General features: G+C 35.0%; 2 protein-coding genes and 14 non-coding genes across 22 annotated transcripts in view; 15 read left to right on the forward strand and 1 right to left on the reverse strand.

Moving 5' to 3' along the window:
* The window catches only part of sptan1 (spectrin alpha, non-erythrocytic 1), a 47,797-nt gene extending 47,149 nt beyond the window's left edge, over positions 1-648 (forward strand). For all 7 annotated transcript variants that reach the window (XM_028462353.1, XM_028462356.1, XM_028462355.1 and 4 more), the window contains 2 exons: positions 117-264; positions 345-648. In XM_028462353.1, coding sequence (XP_028318154.1) covers positions 117-264; positions 345-470 — 274 coding nt within the window. In that variant the 3' untranslated portion in view covers positions 471-648. The remainder of the gene's footprint in view (positions 1-116; positions 265-344) is intronic.
* Positions 32-23,860, reverse strand: dync2i2 (dynein 2 intermediate chain 2). The gene is made up of 9 exons (XM_028462361.1): positions 23,719-23,860; positions 4,723-4,977; positions 4,465-4,574; positions 4,216-4,370; positions 3,483-3,592; positions 3,239-3,406; positions 2,850-3,091; positions 2,591-2,748; positions 32-884 (listed from the first exon to the last, which is right to left on the reverse strand). The coding sequence occupies exons 1-9, from the start codon at positions 23,821-23,823 to the stop codon at positions 646-648; spliced, it is 1,542 nt and encodes a 513-aa protein (XP_028318162.1). The 5' UTR covers positions 23,824-23,860; the 3' UTR covers positions 32-645.
* On the forward strand, positions 6,058-6,139 carry trnas-uga (transfer RNA serine (anticodon UGA)). Its single transcript has one exon. It is a non-coding gene; the product is annotated as a tRNA-Ser (tRNA).
* On the forward strand, positions 6,405-6,486 carry trnas-cga (transfer RNA serine (anticodon CGA)). Its single transcript has one exon. It is a non-coding gene; the product is annotated as a tRNA-Ser (tRNA).
* trnas-uga (transfer RNA serine (anticodon UGA)) lies at positions 8,493-8,574 on the forward strand. Its single transcript has one exon. It is a non-coding gene; the product is annotated as a tRNA-Ser (tRNA).
* On the forward strand, positions 8,839-8,920 carry trnas-cga (transfer RNA serine (anticodon CGA)). The gene has a single exon. It is a non-coding gene; the product is annotated as a tRNA-Ser (tRNA).
* Positions 10,581-10,662, forward strand: trnas-uga (transfer RNA serine (anticodon UGA)). Its single transcript has one exon. It is a non-coding gene; the product is annotated as a tRNA-Ser (tRNA).
* trnas-cga (transfer RNA serine (anticodon CGA)) lies at positions 10,927-11,008 on the forward strand. Its single transcript has one exon. It is a non-coding gene; the product is annotated as a tRNA-Ser (tRNA).
* Positions 13,671-13,752, forward strand: trnas-uga (transfer RNA serine (anticodon UGA)). The gene has a single exon. It is a non-coding gene; the product is annotated as a tRNA-Ser (tRNA).
* Positions 14,017-14,098, forward strand: trnas-cga (transfer RNA serine (anticodon CGA)). The gene has a single exon. It is a non-coding gene; the product is annotated as a tRNA-Ser (tRNA).
* Positions 16,096-16,177, forward strand: trnas-uga (transfer RNA serine (anticodon UGA)). The gene has a single exon. It is a non-coding gene; the product is annotated as a tRNA-Ser (tRNA).
* On the forward strand, positions 16,442-16,523 carry trnas-cga (transfer RNA serine (anticodon CGA)). Its single transcript has one exon. It is a non-coding gene; the product is annotated as a tRNA-Ser (tRNA).
* Positions 18,351-18,432, forward strand: trnas-uga (transfer RNA serine (anticodon UGA)). Its single transcript has one exon. It is a non-coding gene; the product is annotated as a tRNA-Ser (tRNA).
* On the forward strand, positions 18,697-18,778 carry trnas-cga (transfer RNA serine (anticodon CGA)). Its single transcript has one exon. It is a non-coding gene; the product is annotated as a tRNA-Ser (tRNA).
* Positions 20,091-20,172, forward strand: trnas-uga (transfer RNA serine (anticodon UGA)). The gene has a single exon. It is a non-coding gene; the product is annotated as a tRNA-Ser (tRNA).
* trnas-cga (transfer RNA serine (anticodon CGA)) lies at positions 20,437-20,518 on the forward strand. The gene has a single exon. It is a non-coding gene; the product is annotated as a tRNA-Ser (tRNA).
* Positions 23,861-24,124: the final 264 nt, after the last annotated feature.

The raw sequence follows: 24,124 nt of genomic DNA on the forward strand, positions 1-24,124 counted from the left end.
CAGATACACAAAAAAATTTCTAGCCAATAGGGAAGCTTACATTTGCTTTTATTTCACTAGTGAGTACGAGATGTTTAACATGTTTATTGTGTGTGTGTGTGTGTGTGCACGCGTAGAGACGGGAACGTGTCGCTGCAGGAGTACATGGCGTTCATGATCAGCCGTGAGACGGAGAACGTTAAGTCCAGTGAGGAGATAGAGAGCGCCTTCAGAGCTCTGAGTGCTGAGAACAAACCTTACGTCACTAAGGAGGAGCTATACCAGGTGAGCCATGGTCACATGTTAGCGTGCTGGATGTTCTGTGTGCGTTGTATGTTCTCTCTGACCTGGTTCTCCTCCTGTAGAACCTGACCAAGGAACAGGCTGACTACTGCCTGTCACACATGAAGCCCTACTTAGACTCAAAGGGACGAGAACTTCCATCAGCGTTTGACTTTGTGGAGTTCACGCGCTCGCTCTTCGTCAACTGATCCGCCGACCAATCAGGATGTGCTTGGCTCTCTCACCTGGAACACAAGGCTGAAGCTGCATGATGTCACTCTGTCTGTAGTTGTAGCTATGCTAACTTCTATGCTAACGTCCTGCTTCTGTTTTAATGTGTAACCACTGCTTTAATTAATAAACGCTTCTGATTCACCTGGAAACTCACTCTGACACCTGATTGGCTATCAGCTCCAGAGTTCCGCCCTCTCTGGTGTCCTGCTGAGTCAGCTCAGCGCTGAGCTGCCACACGCACACAGAACCATCAGCGCTGCCCACGGCCAGCAGCCGAGGATTGTGGGAGTTGAAGTTCAGACATGTTGAGGGTTGACGTGAACCATCACGCTGCAGCACAGACGAAGGTTTGAGAGAACGTCGTCCAAGGTCGTACAGGTGAACCTCACCTGGAGGAGACGATGCTCGTTATTACACATACAGCTTCCTTTATTTTAGACTTTTTATTTTCCTTTTTTTATAAACAATGAAACTTTTATAGAAATTAAACATTTCTCCACAAAATGCTGCGCAGAACTATTTAATACTAAAAAAAAAAAAACAGAACTCCAGTCCAAACACAAACATCTACAATAACTGAAAAATATGCAAAAAAACACTAAATGAGTATATACTGTCTACTATATGCTGTTAGTATGATTAGGATGATGAGCGTTCCCACTGAAGTATACTTCCAATTTTCCCTCGATGCATCTAGAACCTACAACAAAAACCTTGTTCACACTGAGGCTAAATATCTCTGTTGATTCTCCACCTTTATGTTGAAAGTTCTGAAAACATTTGAAGTGAGAAAGTGACCAAGTAGAATATCAACATGTGCTCATTTTATCCATAAAACTCACGTAAACACATTTAATTCTAACGTTTCAGGTTTTCAGAGACCTTCCATTGTGCTACTGACTACACTTCCTGTTAACTTCAAAACAAGAGCCCTATTTACAAAAGTGTTAACAAAAAACTACTGGAAGACAAGAAGAGATGCTTTTATTTTGAAAGGGGATGTTTGATTTTTAATCGAATGTAAAATTGTCCTTTGACCAGAGGGGTGTTCCAGAAAGCGGTTATGTTCAAACTCTGAGTATGTTCAGGCTCAAATGAGGGAAACTCTGAGTATCCCATTCCTAAAGGTGAGGTATGTTCTTCTCTGAGTCTGTCACCATGGTAACATTGTTCATGAAATTAACCTACTCACTGGCAGGTTTTGTCTAAAAACCCTGGGTTTCTAGCTGGCTCCGCCCACCTGAACACCGCTTCTCATGGAACTCTTTAATTAATTTAATTTTTATTTCATTTAATTTGACATTTCTCTAAACACATTAGAAACATTACACACCACAGATGTACAGTAGCTCACATCATTACTAACGTTGTGCTGCTTTATGTTTTATTTGCAAACGATAATTTTATTTACAACATTGTGGAAGCAGAGCATTTAGGGAAAAACACTGAGGTTGATCTGCATTAAAACACCTACTGACATCTTATGTAAATGATCAAGTAATTTGATTGTAGATATTACATTACCTCAAAATACACAAATTCAATGAAACAATATTTGTGAAGGGCTCACATGTTCATATCACATGATGGCAGACATTTTTTAAGACAAATTGTTGAAAAAACTAAATTTTTCCAAAATTCTGCAATTTTTCTCCAATTCTTCCACAAAATTTCCTCAAAATAAATAAAAATGAATCTCAAAATCAAATCAATTTAGGAAATGTCACTTATTATTTGTATATTGTCTGTGCCTTACATATTTTTCATATCATTTAAATGTTGAAGTGCAAATTAGGGCCTATTATTGTTAAAATTTCTTGTTTTCCTGCCTATAATCTGATCATCGTTGTCCGTTTTTGGCTCCTGAACTAAAGTCACTTTCTCACTTCAAATGTTTTCAGAACTTTAAAAGATGGAGAATCAACAGAGATATTTAGCCTCAGTGTGATTCAGGTTTTTGTCGTCGTAGGTTCCAAATGCATCTTGGGAAACTTGGAAGTATACTTCAGTGGGAACGCTCATCATTCTAATCATATTAATAGTATATAGTAGACAGTATATACTCATTGAGTTTGTAGTAGTATAGTGTGTGTACCTTGTCCTGTAGCTACAGCGAACACTAGGGGGCGTGATGGAGACCACTGCACCTGGAACAGGTAACAATCAGACACTCTGACAGACATCAGAGGATCAGCCTGTAGCAGAGAGTGAAGATGGACCGAACCATCAGTGCCACAGCACAGGAACAGGTTCCTGAGGAGAGAAGACATCATCATCCTCACCTCCTTCATCATCCTCACCTCCTTCATCATCCTCACCTCCTTCATCATCATCACCTCCGTCATTAACCTCACCTGTGGAAGGCTGAGCAGTGGATGGAGTGAACAGGTCCTTTGTTCTGTGTGAATGTGAACACAACAGGAGCTCTGAGGGGCACGGCCTGCTCCGATGATGAAGATATGTCTGCTAATGTCTGACAAGAGAAGGAACATCTGAGCAGTAAACCACCCTCACAGCCCACTAGGAACGTGTCTGAATCCCAGGGAGACACAGCCAGAGAAGTCACCCCCACAGAGCTGCTGCTGCTGCCACGGCCCTAAATACACAGCACATTATATAAATACACAACACATTATACATACTGTATATAAATACACAACACATATATATATATATAAACAAGCACACATCCTCAGCCTTTAACAGGCTGCCCTGTGTGGTGGTTACCATGGCAAAACGTCACCTTGAAGCTGCTACTGTGAGGAATCTGAGAGAGCACTAAGGCGAAGGCGTCGCTCAGAACCAACCGAGTTGGGTCAGAGTTCAATGTCCACAGAAGAATTTTTCCTCCAGAGCAGCAGCTGAGAACCTGTAAATCCTCCTTCTTCTGCCCCAGAGACACCCAGGACACCTGGAGCACGGTAAGAGCTCAATGTCACAATGACAAAGATCACAGCAATTGGTTCTGGAAGGCTCTACTGACTCACATGGTAAACAGGTTCTCTGTGACTCTCTGCTAACATCCCAGTCCGAGCCAGAACTGGATCCAGAGTCCGACTGGAGTCCCAAACCAGCACCTCACCAGTAAACAGACCACCTGTAGTACACAGTGAGTCACACCAACACACACACAGGGAAACGTGTCCCTGCTCGTTCTCGATCCCTCGCATGCACGAGCTCACGCTGAAAGCGCGTCACCGCTGACAGTTAAAACAAATTTCAACTAAAAACTTAAAAAGTGTATCTGGCAAAAATTGCCTACCCCAGCTTTAACTTCAATTTGAGCCGTTTGACATTTTTCACCCGTTTTTATGCCTTACTATAGCGTTACCTCTTTTCGCCCATTTTCACGCCTTACTAGAGCCTTACCTCTGTTTTGAGGCGCTTGAATTTTTTGCCCATTTTTATGCCGAACCATAACCTTACCTCCTTTTTGAAGCGTTTGAAATTTTTTGGGCCGTTTTTATACCTTACTACAGCCGTACCTCTTTTTTGCCTGTTTTTATGACTTATTATAGCCTTACCTCCGTTTTGAGGCGTTTGAAATTTCCTCGGCCGCTTTCATGCCTTACTGCAGCCATACCTCTTTTTTTGCCCATTTTTATGCCTTACTAGAGCCTTACCTCTATATAGTCACACAGTGACTCAGTGTGAGTCACACTGTGACTATATATATATATATATATATATAGTCACACAGTGACTCAGTGTGAGTCATACCTGCTATCAGAGCGGGATACGTAGGATGACAGCTCAGAGCAGTGACTGTTGTGTGGACGTCTATCATTAGGTCAGTTTTTCTACTCAAAACTCCACGATCCAGGTTCCACGCACACACAAAGGAGCTCTGTGTGCTCCAGTCACCATCATCCATCCTACACACACACACACACACACACACACACACACACACACACATGAGCCACAGGCGTGGAGTGTTGGGAAAGTGTAAACAGGAAGTAAAAATACCGTCCGTATCCACAGACGATCCTGGAGCCTGTGCAGCTCCACGACACACAGCTCACATGTAGATTCCTTTCTGTAGCACAGGGGGGGTGTAGGTGGTGGAGGAGGGACACCTGCACGCGCACACACTCACAGTTTAATGATAAGTGTGTATGTGTTTCTTGCTTTTTTATGAACGTGTTTTTTCAGTGTGTTCATAGGAGGAGGTCAGACGATTTCTCGTCTCTCATTGGCTCCTAAGATGCTGTCATAGCTGCTCACCTGCTGACTAGGCTCCTCCCACTTCACCTGATAACCATGGAAGGCGTGGCTCTGGGCGTTTCTCACCAACTCTCTGGTCACCACGTCTTCCACCCTCTGCAGGAACTCCTTCAGACCGGGCGCTGACGGGGCATGGTCTCCCTGAACAAAGGGCTGCTCCTGGTCCTGAGCCTCAGTTTGAGAACCACTGGAGGACACGGACACGGTCTGAACCAGCACGTCAGCACTGTGCAGGACCACAGTCTGACAGGCTTTCTACAAACAACAGATAACATTACGTTAGTTTAACACATTAACAAATACATAAAGGTAACAAAAAACAACTAAACACAATAATTCAAAGGTCATTCAAAAACTACATCTAAATTAATTGGGACATTTTTACATTTTAAAATGTTTAGAGCTTCACTCGGCCAGAGAAAAATGGTGGTCAGAGAAGCATTTATGTTAAAGCTCAGTGATCAGATATTACCATTACTGTTTGTTTTGAGTTACAATTTGTCTCTAAGGTTAATTGTATAATTTGAAGACTGTCCATTTCAAAATGTTTAATGTGTATTTGTTTGCTTGTGTGTATATATATATATATATATATATATAGACACATTATACAGTATAATTTTTCTATATACTACTGTGCTAAAATACCTTCATTTATATTTCTATAAGGATGTTGGTAATCACTGTTTTTGTAAATATCTGGATGTCATACCCCACTGTTCTAAATGAGGGCAAAAAAAAAGAAAAGAAACGGTGAAGAAATGTCAAGCATCTCTTACTGGAGGTAAGGCTATAGTAAGGCATAAAAATGGGCAAAACATTTTCAAAAGCCTCGAAACAATATAGTACACATACTTAAAATGGGCTAAGAAGGCAGTAAAGCACAAAAAATGACAAAAATAAAAAAAATCACTTAAAATCGGAGGTAAGGCTATATAGTATGTCATTTTTTTTTAAGTTTCAAAAAATAAAAATTTAGTTAAGACCATCATTAGACCCTAAAAACTACTGCAAATATAATGCAAATACTTAAAATGGGCTAAGAAAGCAGTAAGGCACAAAAAATGACAAAAAACTAAAATCACCCAAACTGCCCAGCTGCAATAATCAACTTTACAGCTCTGTAGACTTTTACCAAAAGAAAGCATGCAATGGCTGAACAGAAAGGGTCCAAGAACAGAACCCTGAGGAACCCCACAGGACATTGTTAATCTGTCAGATTCAAAATTTTCAAAGCTTACAAAATAACTTTGCTCCTCCATTTAGGACTTAAACCACTGCAGGACTTTCCCATGTCGTCGAACCCACGTTTGATGAAAACATATATCGATTTCAGCTGTGATGGCCGAGTGGTTAAGGCGTTGGACTTGAAATCCAATGGGGATTCCCCGCGCAGGTTCGAACCCTACTCGCAGCGGAAGTTATTAATTGTTTCTTACTGTAGAACGGATCATTTATTAAAGTGAAATAAAGTTATTGTGCACTGTTGTCGTCATGTAAAGTTTACCTAATTTGATACATTTCCAAGTTGAAAATGTTAAAAAAAAATTGGTTCTATGTAGACAAAACTCTATATTTAAGTTATTAACTGATGCTCATTTGTGATGGTCGATCAGAAGAAACACCACATACATTAGCTGAGTTGGTAATTCTGAGACTTCGTCAATTAAAAATGGTTTTCAGCTGTGATGGCCGAGTGGTTAAGGCGTTAGATTCGAAATCCAATGGGGATTCCCCGCGCAGGTTCGAACCCTGCTCGCAGCGAAAAGAATAGAAGTTGTCCTTTCAGTATTGATAGTGCAACAAAAGTTGCTTTGTTTTTCACAAGAAAAAGCTATAGCAAGGCATATTTTTTCAAAAAAAATAAAAAAAATTGAGTTAGGACCATCTTTAGACCCTAAAAACTACTGCAAATATAATGCACATACTTAAACAGGGCTAAGAAAGCAGTAAGGCACAAAAAACAAAAATCACCCAAAATCAAAAGTAAGGCTATAACAAGGCATATTTTTTCAAAAATTTCAAAAAAAAAAAAATTGAGTTAGGATCATCATTAGACCCTAAAAACTACTGCAAATATAATGCACATACTTAAACAGGGCTAAGAAAGCAGTAAGACACAAAAAAATGACAAAAAAACTAAAATCACCCAAAATCAAAAGTAAGGCTATAACAAGGAATAGTTTTTCAAAAATTTAAAAAAAAAAAAATTTGAGTTAGGACCATCATTAGACCCTAAAAACCACTGCAAGTATAATGCACATACTTAAAATTGGCTAAGAAAGCAGTAAGACACAAAAAATGACAAAAAACTAAAATCACCCAAAATCAAAAGTAAGGCTATAACAAGGCATATTTTTTCAAAAATTTCAAAAAAAAAAAAATTGAGTTAGGACCATCATTAGACCCTAAAAACTACTGCAAACATAATGCACATACTGAAACAGGGCTAAGAAAGCAGTAAGGCATAAAAAACAAAAATCACCCAAAATCAAAAGTAAGGCTATAACGAGGCATATTTTTTTCAAAAATTTCAAAAAAAAAAAAAAGATTGAGTTAGGACCATCATTAGACCATAAGAACTACTGCAAATATAATGCACATACTTAAAATGGGCTAAGAAAGCACTAAGACACAAAAAATGTCAAAAAACTATAATCACCCAAAATCAAAAGTAAGGCTATAACAAGGCATATTTTTTCAAAAATTTCAAAAAAAAAAAAATTGAGTTAGGACCATCATTAGACCATAAAAAACTACTGCAAATATAATGCACATACTTAAACAGGGCTAAGAAAGCAGTATGGCACAAAAAATGACAAAAAACTAAAATCACCCAAAATCAAAAGTAAGGATATAACAAGGCATATTTTTTCAAAAATTTAAAAAAAAAAAGATTGAGTTAGGACCATCAATAGACCCTAAAAACTACTGCAAACATAATGCACATACTGAAACAGGGCTAAGAAAGCAGTAAGGCACAAAAAATGACAAAAAACTAAAATCAGCCAAAATCAAAAGTAAGGCTATAACAAGGCATATTTTTTCAAAAATTTCAATAAAAAAAAAAATTAAGTTAGGACCATCTTGAGACCCTAAAAACCACTGCAAGTATAATGCACATACTTAAAATTGGCAAAGAAAGCAGTAAGACACAAAAAATGACAAAAAACTAAAATCACCCAAAATCAAAAGTAAGGCTATAACAAGGCATATTTTTTCAAAAATTTAAAAAAAAAAAAGATTGAGTTAGGACCATCAATAGACCCTAAAAACTACTGCAAATATAATGCACATACTTAAACAGGGCTAAGAAAGCAGTAAGGCACAAAAAACAAAAATCAGCCAAAATCAAAAGTAAGGCTATAACAAGGCATATTTTTTTTCAAAAATTTCAAAAAAAAAAAGATTGAGTTAGGATCATCATTAGACCCTAAAAACCACTGCAAATATAATGCACATACTGAAACAGGGCTAAGAAAGCAGTAAGGCACAAAAAATGACAAAAAACTAAAATCACCCAAACTGCCCAGCTGCAATAATCAACTTTACAGCTCTGTAGACTTTTACCAAAAGAAAGCATGCAATGGCTGAACAGAAAGGGTCCAAGAACAGAACCCTGAGGAACCCCACAGGACATTGTTAATCTGTCAGATTCAAAATTTTCAAAGCTTACAAAATAACTTTGCTCCTCCATTTAGGACTTAAACCACTGCAGGACTTTCCCATATCGTCGAACCCACGTTTGATGAAAACATATATCGATTTCAGCTGTGATGGCCGAGTGGTTAAGGCGTTGGACTTGAAATCCAATGGGGATTACCCGCGCAGGTTCGAACCCTGCTCGCAGCGGAAGTTATTAATTGTTTCTTACTGTAGAACGGATCATTTATTAAAGTGAAATAAAGTTATTGTGCACTGTTGTCGTCATATAAAGTTTACCTAATTTGATACATTTCCAAGTTGAAAATGTTAAAAAAAATTGGTTCTATGTAGACAAAACTCTATATTTAAGTTATTAACTGATGCTCATTTGTGATGGTCGATCAGAAGAAACACCACATACATTAGCTGAGTTGGTAATTCTGAGACTTCGTCAATTAAAAATGGTTATCAGCTGTGATGGCCGAGTGGTTAAGGCGTTAGATTCGAAATCCAATGGGGATTCCCCGCGCAGGTTCGAACCCTGCTCGCAGCAAAAAGAATAGAAGTTGTCCTTTCAGTATTGATAGTGCAACAAAAGTTGCTTTGTTTTTCACAAGAAAAAGCTATAGCAAGGCATATTTTTTCAAAAAAATAAAAAAAATTGAGTTAGGACCATCTTTAGACCCTAAAAACTACTGCAAATATAATGCACATACTTAAACAGGGCTAAGAAAGCAGTAAGGCACAAAAAACAAAAATCACCCAAAATCAAAAGTAAGGCTATAACAAGGCATATTTTTTCAAAAATTTCAAAAAAAAAAAAATTGAGTTAGGACCATCATTAGACCATAAAAACTACTGCAAATATAATGCACATACTTAAACAGGGCTAAGAAAGCAGTAAGACACAAAAAATGACAAAAAACTAAAATCACCCAAAATCAAAAGTAAGGCTATAACAAGGAATAGTTTTTCAAAAATTTAAAAAAAAAAAAATTTGAGTTAGGACCATCATTAGACCCTAAAAACCACTGCAAGTATAATGCACATACTTAAAATTGGCTAAGAAAGCAGTAAGACACAAAAAATGACAAAAAACTAAAATCACCCAAAATCAAAAGTAAGGCTATAACAAGGCATATTTTTTCAAAAATTTCAAAAAAAAAAAAATTGAGTTAGGACCATCATTAGACCCTAAAAACTACTGCAAACATAATGCACATACTGAAACAGGGCTAAGAAAGCAGTAAGGCATAAAAAACAAAAATCACCCAAAATCAAAAGTAAGGCTATAACAAGGCATATTTTTTCAAAAATTTCAAAAAAAAAAAAATTGAGTTAGGACCATCATTAGACCCTAAAAACTACTGCAAACATAATGCACATACTGAAACAGGGCTAAGAAAGCAGTAAGGCACAAAAAATGACAAAAAACTAAAATCAGCCAAAATCAAAAGTAAGGCTATAACAAGGCATATTTTTTCAAAAATTTCAATAAAAAAAAAATTAAGTTAGGACCATCTTGAGACCCTAAAAACCACTGCAAATATAATGCACATACTTAAAATGGGCTAAGAAAGCACTAAGACACAAAAAATGTCAAAAAACTATAATCACCCAAAATCAAAAGTAAGGCTATAACAAGGCATATTTTTTCAAAAATTTAAAAAAAAATAACTGAGTTAGGACCATCTTTAGACCCTAAAAACTACTGCAAACATAATGCACATACTGAAACAGGGCTAAGAAAGCAGTAAGGCACAAAAAATGACAAAAAACTATAATCACCCAAAATCAAAAGTAAGGCTATAACAAGGCATATTTTTTTCAAAAATTTCAAAAAAAAAAAAGATTGAGTTAGGATCATCATTAGACCCTAAAAACTACTGCAAACATAATGCACATACTGAAACAGGGCTAAGAAAGCAGTAAGGCACAAAAAATGACAAAAAACTAAAATCACCCAAACTGCCCAGCTGCAATAATCAACTTTACAGCTCTGTAGACTTTTACCAAAAGAAAGCATGCAATGGCTGAACAGAAAGGGTCCAAGAACAGAACCCTGAGGAACCCCACAGGACATTGTTAATCTGTCAGATTCAAAATTTTCAAAGCTTACAAAATAACTTTGCTCCTCCATTTAGGACTTAAACCACTGCAGGACTTTCCCATGTCGTCGAACCCACGTTTGATGAAAACATATATCGATTTCAGCTGTGATGGCCGAGTGGTTAAGGCGTTGGACTTGAAATCCAATGGGGATTCCCCGCGCAGGTTCGAACCCTGCTCGCAGCGGAAGTTATTAATTGTTTCTTACTGTAGAACGGATCATTTATTAAAGTGAAATAAAGTTATTGTGCACTGTTGTCGTCATGTAAAGTTTACCTAATTTGATACATTTCCAAGTTGAAAATGTTAAAAAAAATTGGTTATGTGTAGACAAAACTCTATATTTAAGTTATTAACTGATGCTCATTTGTGATGGTCGATCAGAAGAAACACCACATACATTAGCTGAGTTGGTAATTCTGAGACTTCGTCAATTAAAAATGGATTTCAGCTGTGATGGCCGAGTGGTTAAGGCGTTAGATTCGAAATCCAATGGGGATTCCCCGCGCAGGTTCGAACCCTGCTCGCAGCGAAAAGAATAGAAGTTGTCCTTTCAGTATTGATAGTGCAACAAAAGCTGTTTTGTTTTTCACAAGAAAAAGCTATAGCAAGGCATATTTTTTCAAAAATTTCAAAAAAAAAAAAATTGAGTTAGGACCATCTTTAGACCCTAAAAACTACTGCAAATATAATGCACATACTTAAACAGGGCTAAGAAAGCAGTAAGGCACAAAAAACAAAAATCACCCAAAATCAAAAGTAAGGCTATAACAAGGAATATTTTTTCAAAAATTTCAAAAAAAAAAAATTTGAGTTAGGACCATCATTAGACCCTAAAAACCACTGCAAGTATAATGCACATACTTAAAATTGGCTAAGAAAGCAGTAAGACACAAAAAATGACAAAAAACTAAAATCACCCAAAATCAAAAGAAAGGCTATAACAAGGCATATTTTTTCAAAAATTTCAAAAAAAAAAATTGAGTTAGGATCATCATTAGACCCTAAAACTACTGCAAATATAATGCACATACTTAAACAGGGCTAAGAAAGCAGTAAGGCATAAAAAACAAAAATCACCCAAAATCAAAAGCAAGGCATATTTTTTCAAAAATTTCAAAAAAAAAAAAATTGAGTTAGGACCATCATTAGACCCTAAAAACTACTGCAAATATAATGCACATACTTAAACAGGGCTAAGAAAGCAGTATGGCACAAAAAATGACAAAAAACTAAAATCACCCACAATCAAAAGTAAGGCTATAACAAGGCATATTTTTTCAAAAATTTAAAAAAAAAAAAAGATTGAGTTAGGACCATCAATAGACCCTAAAAACTACTGCAAACATAATGCACATACTTAAAATGGGCTAAGAAAGCACTAAGACACAAAAAATGTCAAAAAACTATAATCAGCCAAAATCAAAAGTAAGGCTATAACAAGGCATATTTTTTCAAAAATTTCAATAAAAAAAAAAATTAAGTTAGGACCATCTTGAGACCCTAAAAACCACTGCAAGTATAATGCACATACTTAAAATTGGCAAAGAAAGCAGTAAGACACAAAAAATGACAAAAAACTAAAATCACCCAAAATCAAAAGTAAGGCTATAACAAGGCATATTTTTTCAAAAATTTAAAAAAAAAAAGATTGAGTTAGGACCATCAATAGACCCTAAAAACTACTGCAAATATAATGCACATACTTAAACAGGGCTAAAAAAGCAGTAAGGCACAAAAAACAAAAATCAGCCAAAATCAAAAGTAAGGCTATAACAAGGCATTTTTTTTCAAAAATTTAAAAAAAAAAAGATTGAGTGAGGACCATCTTTAGACCCTAAAAACCACTGCAAATATAATGCACATACTTAAAATGGGCTAAGAAAGCACGAGGACACAAAAAATGTCAAAAAACTATAATCACCCAAAATCAAAAGTAAGGCTATAACAAGGCATATTTTTTTCAAAAATTTCAAAAAAAAAAAAGATTGAGTTAGGATCATCTTTAGACCCTAAAAACTACTGCAAATATAATGCACATACTTAAACAGGGCTAAGAAAGCAGTAAGGCACAAAAAACAAAAATCACCCAAAATCAAAAGTAAGGCTATAACAAGGCATATTTTTTCAAAAATTTCAAAAAAAAAAAAATTGAGTTAGGACCATCATTAGACCATAAAAACTACTGCAAATATAATGCACATACTTAAACAGGGCTAAGAAAGCAGTAAGACACAAAAAATGACAAAAAACTAAAATCACCCAAAATCAAAAGTAAGGCTATAACAAGGAATAGTTTTTCAAAAATTTAAAAAAAAAAAAATTTGAGTTATGACCATCATTAGACCCTAAAAACCACTGCAAGTATAATGCACATACTTAAAATTGGCTAAGAAAGCAGTAAGACACAAAAAATGACAAAAAACTAAAATCACCCAAAATCAAAAGTAAGGCTATAACAAGGCATATTTTTTCAAAAATTTCAAAAAAAATAATTGAGTTAGGACCATCTTTAGACCCTAAAAACTACTGCAAATATAATGCACATACTTAAACAGGGCTAAGAAAGCAGTAAGGCATAAAAAACAAAAATCACCCAAAATCAAAAGTAAGGCTATAACAAGGCATATTGTTTCAAAAATTTCAAAAAAAAAAAAATTGAGTTAGGACCATCATTAGACCATAAAAACTACTGCAAATATAATGCACATACTTAAACAGGGCTAAGAAAGCAGTAAGGCACAAAAAATGACAAAAAACTATAATCACCCAAAATCAAAAGTAAGGCTATAACAAGGCATATTTTTTTCAAAAATTTCAAAAAAAAAAAAGATTGAGTTAGGATCATCATTAGACCCTAAAAACTACTGCAAACATAATGCACATACTGAAACAGGGCTAAGAAAGCAGTAAGGCACAAAAAATGACAAAAAACTAAAATCACCCAAACTGCCCAGCTGCAATAATCAACTTTACAGCTCTGTAGACTTTTACCAAAAGAAAGCATGCAATGGCTGAACAGAAAGGGTCCAAGAACAGAACCCTGAGGAACCCCACAGGACATTGTTAATCTGTCAGATTCAAAATTTTCAAAGCTTACAAAATAACTTTGCTCCTCCATTTAGGACTTAAACCACTGCAGGACTTTCCCATGTCGTCGAACCCACGTTTGATGAAAACATATATCGATTTCAGCTGTGATGGCCGAGTGGTTAAGGCGTTGGACTTGAAATCCAATGGGGATTCCCCGCGCAGGTTCGAACCCTGCTCGCAGCGGAAGTTATTAATTGTTTCTTACTGTAGAACGGATCATTTATTAAAGTGAAATAAAGTTATTGTGCACTGTTGTCGTCATGTAAAGTTTACCTAATTTGATACATTTCCAAGTTGAAAATGTTAAAAAAAATTGGTTCTATGTAGACAAAACTCTATATTTAAGTTATTAACTGATGCTCATTTGTGATGGTCGATCAGAAGAAACACCACATACATTAGCTGAGTTGGTAATTCTGAGACTTCGTCAATTAAAAATGGTTTTCAGCTGTGATGGCCGAGTGGTTAAGGCGTTAGATTCGAAATCCAATGGGGATTCCCCGCGCAGGTTCGAACCCTGCTCGCAGCGAAAAGAATAGAAGTTGTCCTTTCAGTATTGACAGTGCAACAAAAGTTGCTTTGTTTTTCACAAGAAAAAGCTATAGCAAGGCATATTTTTTCAAAAAAATTGAGTTAGGACCATCTTTAGACCCTAAAAACTACAGCAAATATAATGCACATACTTAAACAGGGCTAAGAAAGCAGTAAGGCACAAAAAAACAAAAATCACCCAAAATCAAAAGTAAGGCTATAACAAGGCATATTTTTTCAAAAATTTCAAAAAAAAAAATTGAGTTAGGATCATCATTAGACCCTAAAAACTACTGCAAATATAATGCACATACTTAAACAGGGCTAAGAAAGCAGTATGGCACAAAAAATGACAAAAAACTAAAATCACCCACAATCAAAAGTAAGGCTATAACAAGGCATATTTTTTCAAAAATTTCAATAAAAAAAAAAATTAAGTTAGGACCATCTTGAGACCCTAAAAACCACTGCAAGTATAATGCACATACTTAAAATTGGCAAAGAAAGCAGTAAGACACAAAAAATGACAAAAAACTAAAATCACCCAAAATCAAAAATAAGGCTATAACAAGGAATATTTTTTCAAAAATTTCAAAAAAAAAAAATTTGAGTTAGGACCATCATTAGACCCTAAAAACCACTGCAAGTATAATGCACATACTTAAAATTGGCTAAGAAAGCAGTAAGACACAAAAAATGACAAAAAACTAAAATCACCCAAAATCAAAAGTAAGGCTATAACAAGGCATATTTTTTCAAAAATTTCAAAAAAAAATAATTGAGTTAGGACCATCTTTAGACCCTAAAAACTACTGCAAATATAATGCACATACTTAAACAGGGCTAAGAAAGCAGTAAGGCATAAAAAACAAAAATCACCCAAAATCAAAAGTAAGGCTATAACAAGGCATATTTTTTCAAAAATTTCAAAAAAAAAAAAATTGAGTTAGGACCATCATTAGACCATAAAAACTACTGCAAATATAATGCACATACTTAAACAGGGCTAAGAAAGCAGTATGGCACAAAAAATGACAAAAAACTAAAATCACCCAAAATCAAAAGTAAGGCTATAACAAGGCATATTTTTTCAAAAATTTCAAAAAAAAAAAATTGAGTTAGGACCATCATTAGACCCTAAAAACTACTGCAAACATAATGCACATACTGAAACAGGGCTAAGAAAGCAGTAAGGCACAAAAAATGACAAAAAACTAAAATCAGCCAAAATCAAAAGTAAGGCTATAACAAGGCATATTTTTTCAAAAATTTCAATAAAAAAAAAAATTAAGTTAGGACCATCTTGAGACCCTAAAAACCACTGCAAATATAATGCACATACTTAAAATGGGCTAAGAAAGCACTAAGACACAAAAAATGTCAAAAAACTATAATCACCCAAAATCAAAAGTAAGGCTATAACAAGGCATATTTTTTCAAAAATTTAAAAAAAAATAACTGAGTTAGGACCATCTTTAGACCCTAAAAACTACTGCAAACATAATGCACATACTGAAACAGGGCTAAGAAAGCAGTAAGGCACAAAAAATGACAAAAAACTATAATCACCCAAAATCAAAAGTAAGGCTATAACAAGGCATATTTTTTTCAAAAATTTCAAAAAAAAAAAAGATTGAGTTAGGATCATCATTAGACCCTAAAAACTACTGCAAACATAATGCACATACTGAAACAGGGCTAAGAAAGCAGTAAGGCACAAAAAATGACAAAAAACTAAAATCACCCAAACTGCCCAGCTGCAATAATCAACTTTACAGCTCTGTAGACTTTTAACCAAAAGAAAGCATGCAATGGCTGAACAGAAAGGGTCCAAGAACAGAACCCTGAGGAACCCCACAGGACATTGTTAATCTGTCAGATTCAAAATTTTCAAAGCTTACAACATAACTTTGCTCCTCCATTTAGGACTTAAACCACTGCAGGACTTTCCCATGTCGTCGAACCCACGTTTGATGAAAACATATATCGATTTCAGCTGTGATGGCCGAGTGGTTAAGGCGTTGGACTTGAAATCCAATGGGGATTCCCCGCGCAGGTTCGAACCCTGCTCCCAGCGGAAGTTATTAATTGTTTCTTACTGTAGAACGGATCATTTATTAAAGTGAAATAAAGTTATTGTGCACTGTTGTCGTCATGTAAAGTTTACCTAATTTGATACATTTCCAAGTTGAAAATGTTAAAAAAAATTGGTTATGTGTAGACAAAACTCTATATTTAAGTTATTAACTGATGCTCATTTGTGATGGTCGATCAGAAGAAACACCACATACATTAGCTGAGTTGGTAATTCTGAGACTTCGTCAATTAAAAATGGATTTCAGCTGTGATGGCCGAGTGGTTAAGGCGTTAGATTCGAAATCCAATGGGGATTCCCCGCGCAGGTTCGAACCCTGCTCGCAGCGAAAAGAATAGAAGTTGTCCTTTCAGTATTGATAGTGCAACAAAAGTTGCTTTGTTTTTCACAAGAAAAAGCTATAGCAAGGCATATTTTTTCAAAAATTTCAAAAAAAAAAAAATTGAGTTAGGACCATCTTTAGACCCTAAAAAACTACTGCAAATATAATGCACATACTTAAACAGGGCTAAGAAAGCAGTAAGGCACAAAAAACAAAAATCACCCAAAATCAAAAGTAAGGCTATAACAAGGAATATTTTTTCAAAAATTTCAAAAAAAAAAAATTTGAGTTAGGACCATCATTAGACCCTAAAAACCACTGCAAGTATAATGCACATACTTAAAATTGGCTAAGAAAGCAGTAAGACACAAAAAATGACAAAAAACTAAAATCACCCAAAATCAAAAGAAAGGCTATAACAAGGCATATTTTTTCAAAAATTTCAAAAAAAAAAATTGAGTTAGGATCATCATTAGACCCTAAAAACTACTGCAAATATAATGCACATACTTAAACAGGGCTAAGAAAGCAGTAAGGCATAAAAAACAAAAATCACCCAAATCAAAAGCAAGGCATATTTTTTCAAAAATTTCCAAAAAAAAAAAATTGAGTTAGGACCATCATTAGACCCTAAAAACTACTGCAAATATAATGCACATACTTAAACAGGGCTAAGAAAGCAGTATGGCACAAAAAATGACAAAAAACTAAAATCACCCACAATCAAAAGTAAGGCTATAACAAGGCATATTTTTTCAAAAATTTAAAAAAAAAAAAAGATTGAGTTAGGACCATCAATAGACCCTAAAAACTACTGCAAACATAATGCACATACTTAAAATGGGCTAAGAAAGCACTAAGACACAAAAAATGTCAAAAAACTATAATCAGCCAAAATCAAAAGTAAGGCTATAACAAGGCATATTTTTTCAAAAATTTCAATAAAAAAAAATTAAGTTAGGACCATCTTGAGACCCTAAAAACCACTGCAAGTATAATGCACATACTTAAAATTGGCAAAGAAAGCAGTAAGACACAAAAAATGACAAAAAACTAAAATCAGCCAAAATCAAAAGTAAGGCTATAACAAGGCATATTTTTTCAAAAATTTCAATAAAAAAAAAAATTAAGTTAGGACCATCTTGAGACCCTAAAAACCACTGCAAATATAATGCACATACTTAAAATGGGCTAAGAAAGCACTAAGACACAAAAAATGTCAAAAAACTATAATCACCCAAAATCAAAAGTAAGGCTATAACAAGGCATATTTTTTCAAAAATTTCAAAAAAAATAACTGAGTTAGGACCATCTTTAGACCCTAAAAACTACTGCAAACATAATGCACATACTGAAACAGGGCTAAGAAAGCAGTAAGGCACAAAAAATGACAAAAAACTATAATCACCCAAAATCAAAAGTAAGGCTATAACAAGGCATATTTTTTTCAAAAATTTCAAAAAAAAAAAAGATTGAGTTAGGATCATCATTAGACCCTAAAAACTACTGCAAACATAATGCACATACTGAAACAGGGCTAAGAAAGCAGTAAGGCACAAAAAATGACAAAAAACTAAAATCACCCAAACTGCCCAGCTGCAATAATCAACTTTACAGCTCTGTAGACTTTTACCAAAAGAAAGCATGCAATGGCTGAACAGAAAGGGTCCAAGAACAGAACCCTGAGGAACCCCACAGGACATTGTTAATCTGTCAGATTCAAAATTTTCAAAGCTTACAAAATAACTTTGCTCCTCCATTTAGGACTTAAACCACTGCAGGACTTTCCCATGTCGTCGAACCCACGTTTGATGAAAACATATATCGATTTCAGCTGTGATGGCCGAGTGGTTAAGGCGTTGGACTTGAAATCCAATGGGGATTCCCCGCGCAGGTTCGAACCCTGCTCGCAGCGGAAGTTATTAATTGTTTCTTACTGTAGAACGGATCATTTATTAAAGTGAAATAAAGTTATTGTGCACTGTTGTCGTCATGTAAAGTTTACCTAATTTGATACATTTCCAAGTTGAAAATGTTAAAAAAAATTGGTTCTATGTAGACAAAACTCTATATTTAAGTTATTAACTGATGCTCATTTGTGATGGTCGATCAGAAGAAACACCACATACATTAGCTGAGTTGGTAATTCTGAGACTTCGTCAATTAAAAATGGTTTTCAGCTGTGATGGCCGAGTGGTTAAGGCGTTAGATTCGAAATCCAATGGGGATTCCCCGCGCAGGTTCGAACCCTGCTCGCAGCGAAAAGAATAGAAGTTGTCCTTTCAGTATTGACAGTGCAACAAAAGTTGCTTTGTTTTTCACAAGAAAAAGCTATAGCAAGGCATATTTTTTCAAAAAAATAAAAAAAATTGAGTTAGGACCATCTTTAGACCCTAAAAACTACTGCAAATATAATGCACATACTTAAACAGGGCTAAGAAAGCAGTAAGGCACAAAAAACAAAAATCACCCAAAATCAAAAGTAAGGCTATAACAAGGCATATTTTTTCAAAAATTTCAAAAAAAAAAAAATTGAGTTAGGACCATCATTAGACCATAAAAACTACTGCAAATATAATGCACATACTTAAACAGGGCTAAGAAAGCAGTAAGACACAAAAAATGACAAAAAACTAAAATCACCCAAAATCAAAAGTAAGGCTATAACAAGGAATATTTTTTCAAAAATTTCAAAAAAAAAAAATTTGAGTTAGGACCATCATTAGACCCTAAAAACCACTGCAAGTATAATGCACATACTTAAAATTGGCTAAGAAAGCAGTAAGACACAAAAAATGACAAAAAACTAAAATCACCCAAAATCAAAAGTAAGGCTATAACAAGGCATATTTTTTCAAAAATTTCAAAAAAAATAATTGAGTTAGGACCATCTTTAGACCCTAAAAACTACTGCAAATATAATGCACATACTTAAACAGGGCTAAGAAAGCAGTAAGGCATAAAAAACAAAAATCACCCAAAATCAAAAGTAAGGCTATAACAAGGCATATTTTTTCAAAAATTTCAAAAAAAAAAAAATTGAGTTAGGACCATCATTAGACCATAAAAACTACTGCAAATATAATGCACATACTTAAACAGGGCTAAGAAAGCAGTATGGCACAAAAAATGACAAAAAACTAAAATCACCCAAAATCAAAAGTAAGGCTATAACAAGGCATATTTTTTCAAAAATTTCAAAAAAAAAAAAATTGAGTTAGGACCATCATTAGACCCTAAAAACTACTGCAAACATAATGCACATACTGAAACAGGGCTAAGAAAGCAGTAAGGCACAAAAAATGACAAAAAACTAAAATCAGCCAAACTGCCCAGCTGCAATAATCAACTTTACAGCTCTGTAGACTTTTACCAAAAGAAAGCATGCAATGGCTGAACAGAAAGGGTCCAAGAACAGAACCCTGAGGAACCCCACAGGACATTGTTAATCTGTCAGATTCAAAATTTTCAAAGCTTACAACATAACTTTGCTCCTCCATTTAGGACTTAAACCACTGCAGGACTTTCCCATGTCGTCGAACCCACGTTTGATGAAAACATATATCGATTTCAGCTGTGATGGCCGAGTGGTTAAGGCGTTGGACTTGAAATCCAATGGGGATTCCCCGCGCAGGTTCGAACCCTGCTCGCAGCGGAAGTTATTAATTGTTTCTTACTGTAGAACGGATCATTTATTAAAGTGAAATAAAGTTATTGTGCACTGTTGTCGTCATGTAAAGTTTACCTAATTTGATACATTTCCAAGTTGAAAATGTTAAAAAAAATTGGTTATGTGTAGACAAAACTCTATATTTAAGTTATTAACTGATGCTCATTTGTGATGGTCGATCAGAAGAAACACCACATACATTAGCTGAGTTGGTAATTCTGAGACTTCGTCAATTAAAAATGGTTTTCAGCTGTGATGGCCGAGTGGTTAAGGCGTTAGATTCGAAATCCAATGGGGATTCCCCGCGCAGGTTCGAACCCTGCTCGCAGCGAAAAGAATAGAGGTTGTCCTTTCAGTATTGATAGTACAACAAAAGTTGCTTTGTTTTTCACAAGAAAAAGCTATAGCAAGGCATATTTTTTCAAAAATTAAAAAAAAAAAAAAAAATTTAGTTAGGACCATCATTAGACCCTAAAAACCACTGCAAGTATAATGCACATACTTAAAAATTGGCTAAGAAAGCAGTAAGGCACAAAAAATGACAAAAAACTAAAATCAGCCAAAATCAAAAGTAAGGCATATTTTTTCAAAAATTTAAAAAAAAAAAAAAATTGAGTTAGGACCATCATTAGACCCTAAAAACTACTGCAAATATAATGCACATACTTAAATTGGGCAAAGACTGGGCTAAGAATATAGTAAGGCACAAAAAATGACAAAAATCAAAAAATCACCCAAAATCGGAGGTAAGGGTAAGGCATATTATTTGAAAAATTTAAAAAAATAAAAATTGAGTTAAGACCATCTTTAGACCCTAAAAACTACTGCAAATATAATGCACATACTTAAATTGGGCAAAGACTGTAGTAAGGCACAAAAAATGACAAAAATAAAAAAAATCACCCAAAAATCGGAGGTAAGGCTATAGTAAGGCATAAAAACGGGCGAAAAAGAGGTAATGCTATAGTAACGCAATAAAAACAGGCAAAAATTTTTCAAATGATTCAAATTGGAGGTAAGGCTATAGCAAGGCATAAAAACGGGCAAAAATTTGGTCAGGCTTTTGTAAGGCTGGAGGAAAGGCTATAGAAAGGCACAGCCTAACCTCCATTCTTTGAAGTTTGAAATTTTATATTAGAAACAAATATACTGTATATTCATATTTTCTATTATAACACCCTTCACTCCAACTTGACGTGATTTCTCTGGATGCTCACCATGTGACGGGGGCGGGGCTATAAACACTCATGTTCACATGTCCTTCAAAGGGACAGAGATGTTAGTTTGTGTATCTCTATAATGTTTGGATTTAACCTCTAATTTACAACCTATAGCTCATTTATTTCATATATTTGGATGCATAAAATATATTAATGTATAAGTTAATTATTTCCACACACACAAGGTATTTATGAGTGTTGAGGATTTTTTAAATCTGTTTAAATTTTATTTTCCTCTTCTTTTATTTGCGTATATGCATCCCTGTTGTAACAGCTACATTTCTTTTACATTATATTTATTATATTTGATTGTATTACATTTATGTGCTTGTGTAACAATGTGGCCAGATGTTACTGTTGTCTTTGTTATTACAATTCACATTATTCATTGATTATTTTATTGTTATTATTCTACCTTTGTTCTTCATGCGTATCTATTTATTCTCAAGTTGTGAAGTGCTATTCCCCAAATCCCCATCAAAAATAAAAGCAGTGTTTTTCTGCGACCAAGGATTTAAAAACTTAATGAAAAAATTAATAAATCTGACCAATGTAATTTATTATATGCAGGGTTGGGGTCAATTCCATTTTTCCATTACAATTACGTCTTCAATTATCCATGTCCAATTACAACTCAATTACAATTACAGTGACCGGCATTTTTTCCAATTACAATTATTAATACAATTATCATTCTGCCCTTGTAAGTTAGTCACAATTACGTTCTCAATTGCTAAAGTTACAATTAATCACAATTACTGACCCTTTAATAAATTATCCCATAAAACTTGACCTTCCTCTTGTGTTAGCTTTCTGTTAGCATCTCTTATGATAACGGGTCAGTATTGATCAGTTTTATCTATCATTTAATTTGTTTCTCATATCTTGGTTACCTTCTTGGGACTTCTTTATATATAAAAAATCTGGTTTTCATATTTTTGCTGTGGGTGTTGGAGCCTTTTTTTGTGTCAGTATACCCTCAATCTCAATTTTTTTTAAAACGGTTGTGGTAAAACTTGATATGAAACATAATTTTAGAATTAAGCCATAAAACTGTAACATGATTCCCCAATTTTTTTTTCAATGAATTGTAATTGACTGTTTTTAATTTTTGAATTTCCATGCCAATTACAATGACAAAATCAATTGTCTGAACTCAATTACAATTTAATTATGCTTAAAACAGCAAAAGTTTTTTTTTGTTTACAATTACATCATAATTGTAATTAATGATCAATTACACAATTACAATTATAACTACCCAAACCCTGATTACATGTATAATGTTAATACATGTAATTAGTGTATTATAACATACGTTATTGTGCGTATTTGACATTTAATCCTTATTCTTGCGCTAGTATAATAATAATATATGTTTTATTTTACTTTCATCATGTTATGAACGTATCTTTTGTTAGTGTTTACTTTTCATTTTGGTTTAATTTTTACTATTACTAATTCTGATAACATAAAAAAACACTTTTGAGATCATTTAGCATAAAACCTTTACAAAGATCTTAAAACAAAGGATTATTATGAATGCATTAACTCATTATTTAATGAAGTCGTAATGAACCAATCATAACATAATCTAACCACTAGAGCAGACATGGGCTCGTCTGTGAACGGTCGCATTTACAGACCTTAGAGTCGCTGTTAGTTTACCAATAAACGGCAAGAGATTTGTCATCATTATAATAAGTGCTGACTAGGCCACTGGGAGTGAGGCCCAAGGCCAAGGCTGACTTTATAATAATGTATCATGTTTTTCTGCAGTCAGTGTCTTCTCCTCGTTCTTCTCTCTCTGCTCTGTTTCAGGTGAAGCTGATGATGTCAGTCCCTGATCTGTGGTTCACGGCTCAACTAGTCTGGAACACTCTGATGTTCTATCTTTCTATCCTGTTCTGTTGGTCCTTCTGTTCACTAACCAGTCAACGCAGATGGCTGCCACCTCTGAACCTGCTTCTAATGGAGATTTATTCCTGTTAAAAGGGAGTTGTTTCTTCCCTCTGTCGCTAAATGCTTGTTCACGTGGCTCTTGTTGGGTTTTTTTTCTTTCTTATCATGAATTTTATATTTTGATAAGCGCATTGAGATGACTTTTGTAAATTGCGCTATACAAATAAAGTTGAATTGAACTGAACGAGTCAGACAGAAGTCGGCCATCATTTGAAACGATGACCAGTTAACTTGGAACACCCCCCTCTCCCCCACCACCAACCCCGTGTGTTTGAGAGAGAGAGAGAGAAACAGTGGTTTCGGGTGATAAAAGCCCGTTGTTGGTGGTTGGACTCGGGCAGAAACCTACCGAGTCCTGAGCGGACTGCTGGTTCTTCCTCCACACCGACGGGAGGCTCACCGAGCCCGTCTCCTCGTCCGTGAAACCACATTTTAGATGGTTTTCCTCCATCATGTCCGCTTCCAACGCTGCGGAGCCATTTTAAACCCCGGTTACCATGGGAACGGAGGGGGGGGGGACACGCGCCGCTCGCTCGCAGCTGTGTCTGACGTCACATAATATTTAGATTAGCTTCTAGATTTTTCTTTACGTTTTCAAACCGTTTTGCAGCCCTTTTTTTAAAAGACATTTTAAGCGATTTTAGATCAAAAAGAAAAGAAACAATTTCCGTCTTTCAAGACGTTTAGAGACTCAGAAAGACCACATCTGTTCTAAAACACTGATATAAAAGGTGATGGTTCACTTTTTGCCTCTA

Source organism: Gouania willdenowi, chromosome 12, assembly GCF_900634775.1.
Source record: "Gouania willdenowi chromosome 12, fGouWil2.1, whole genome shotgun sequence".
Classification (NCBI taxonomy): Eukaryota; Metazoa; Chordata; class Actinopteri; order Blenniiformes; family Gobiesocidae; genus Gouania; species Gouania willdenowi.

What these genes read in the sequence shown, in the direction of transcription:
- dync2i2 (XM_028462361.1), bottom strand. Translation starts at nt 23,823, where the DNA reads ATGATGGAGGAAAACCATCTAAAATGTGGTTTCACGGACGAGGAGACG. An exon ending in GGGAGGAGCCTAGTCAGCAG is followed by an intron (nt 4,575 to 4,722) that starts GTGAGCAGCTAT and finishes GTGCGCGTGCAG; the next exon opens with GTGTCCCTCCTCCACCACCT. An exon ending in CTCACAGTAGCAGCTTCAAG is followed by an intron (nt 3,092 to 3,238) that starts GTGACGTTTTGC and finishes CTGTGTATTTAG; the next exon opens with GGCCGTGGCAGCAGCAGCAG.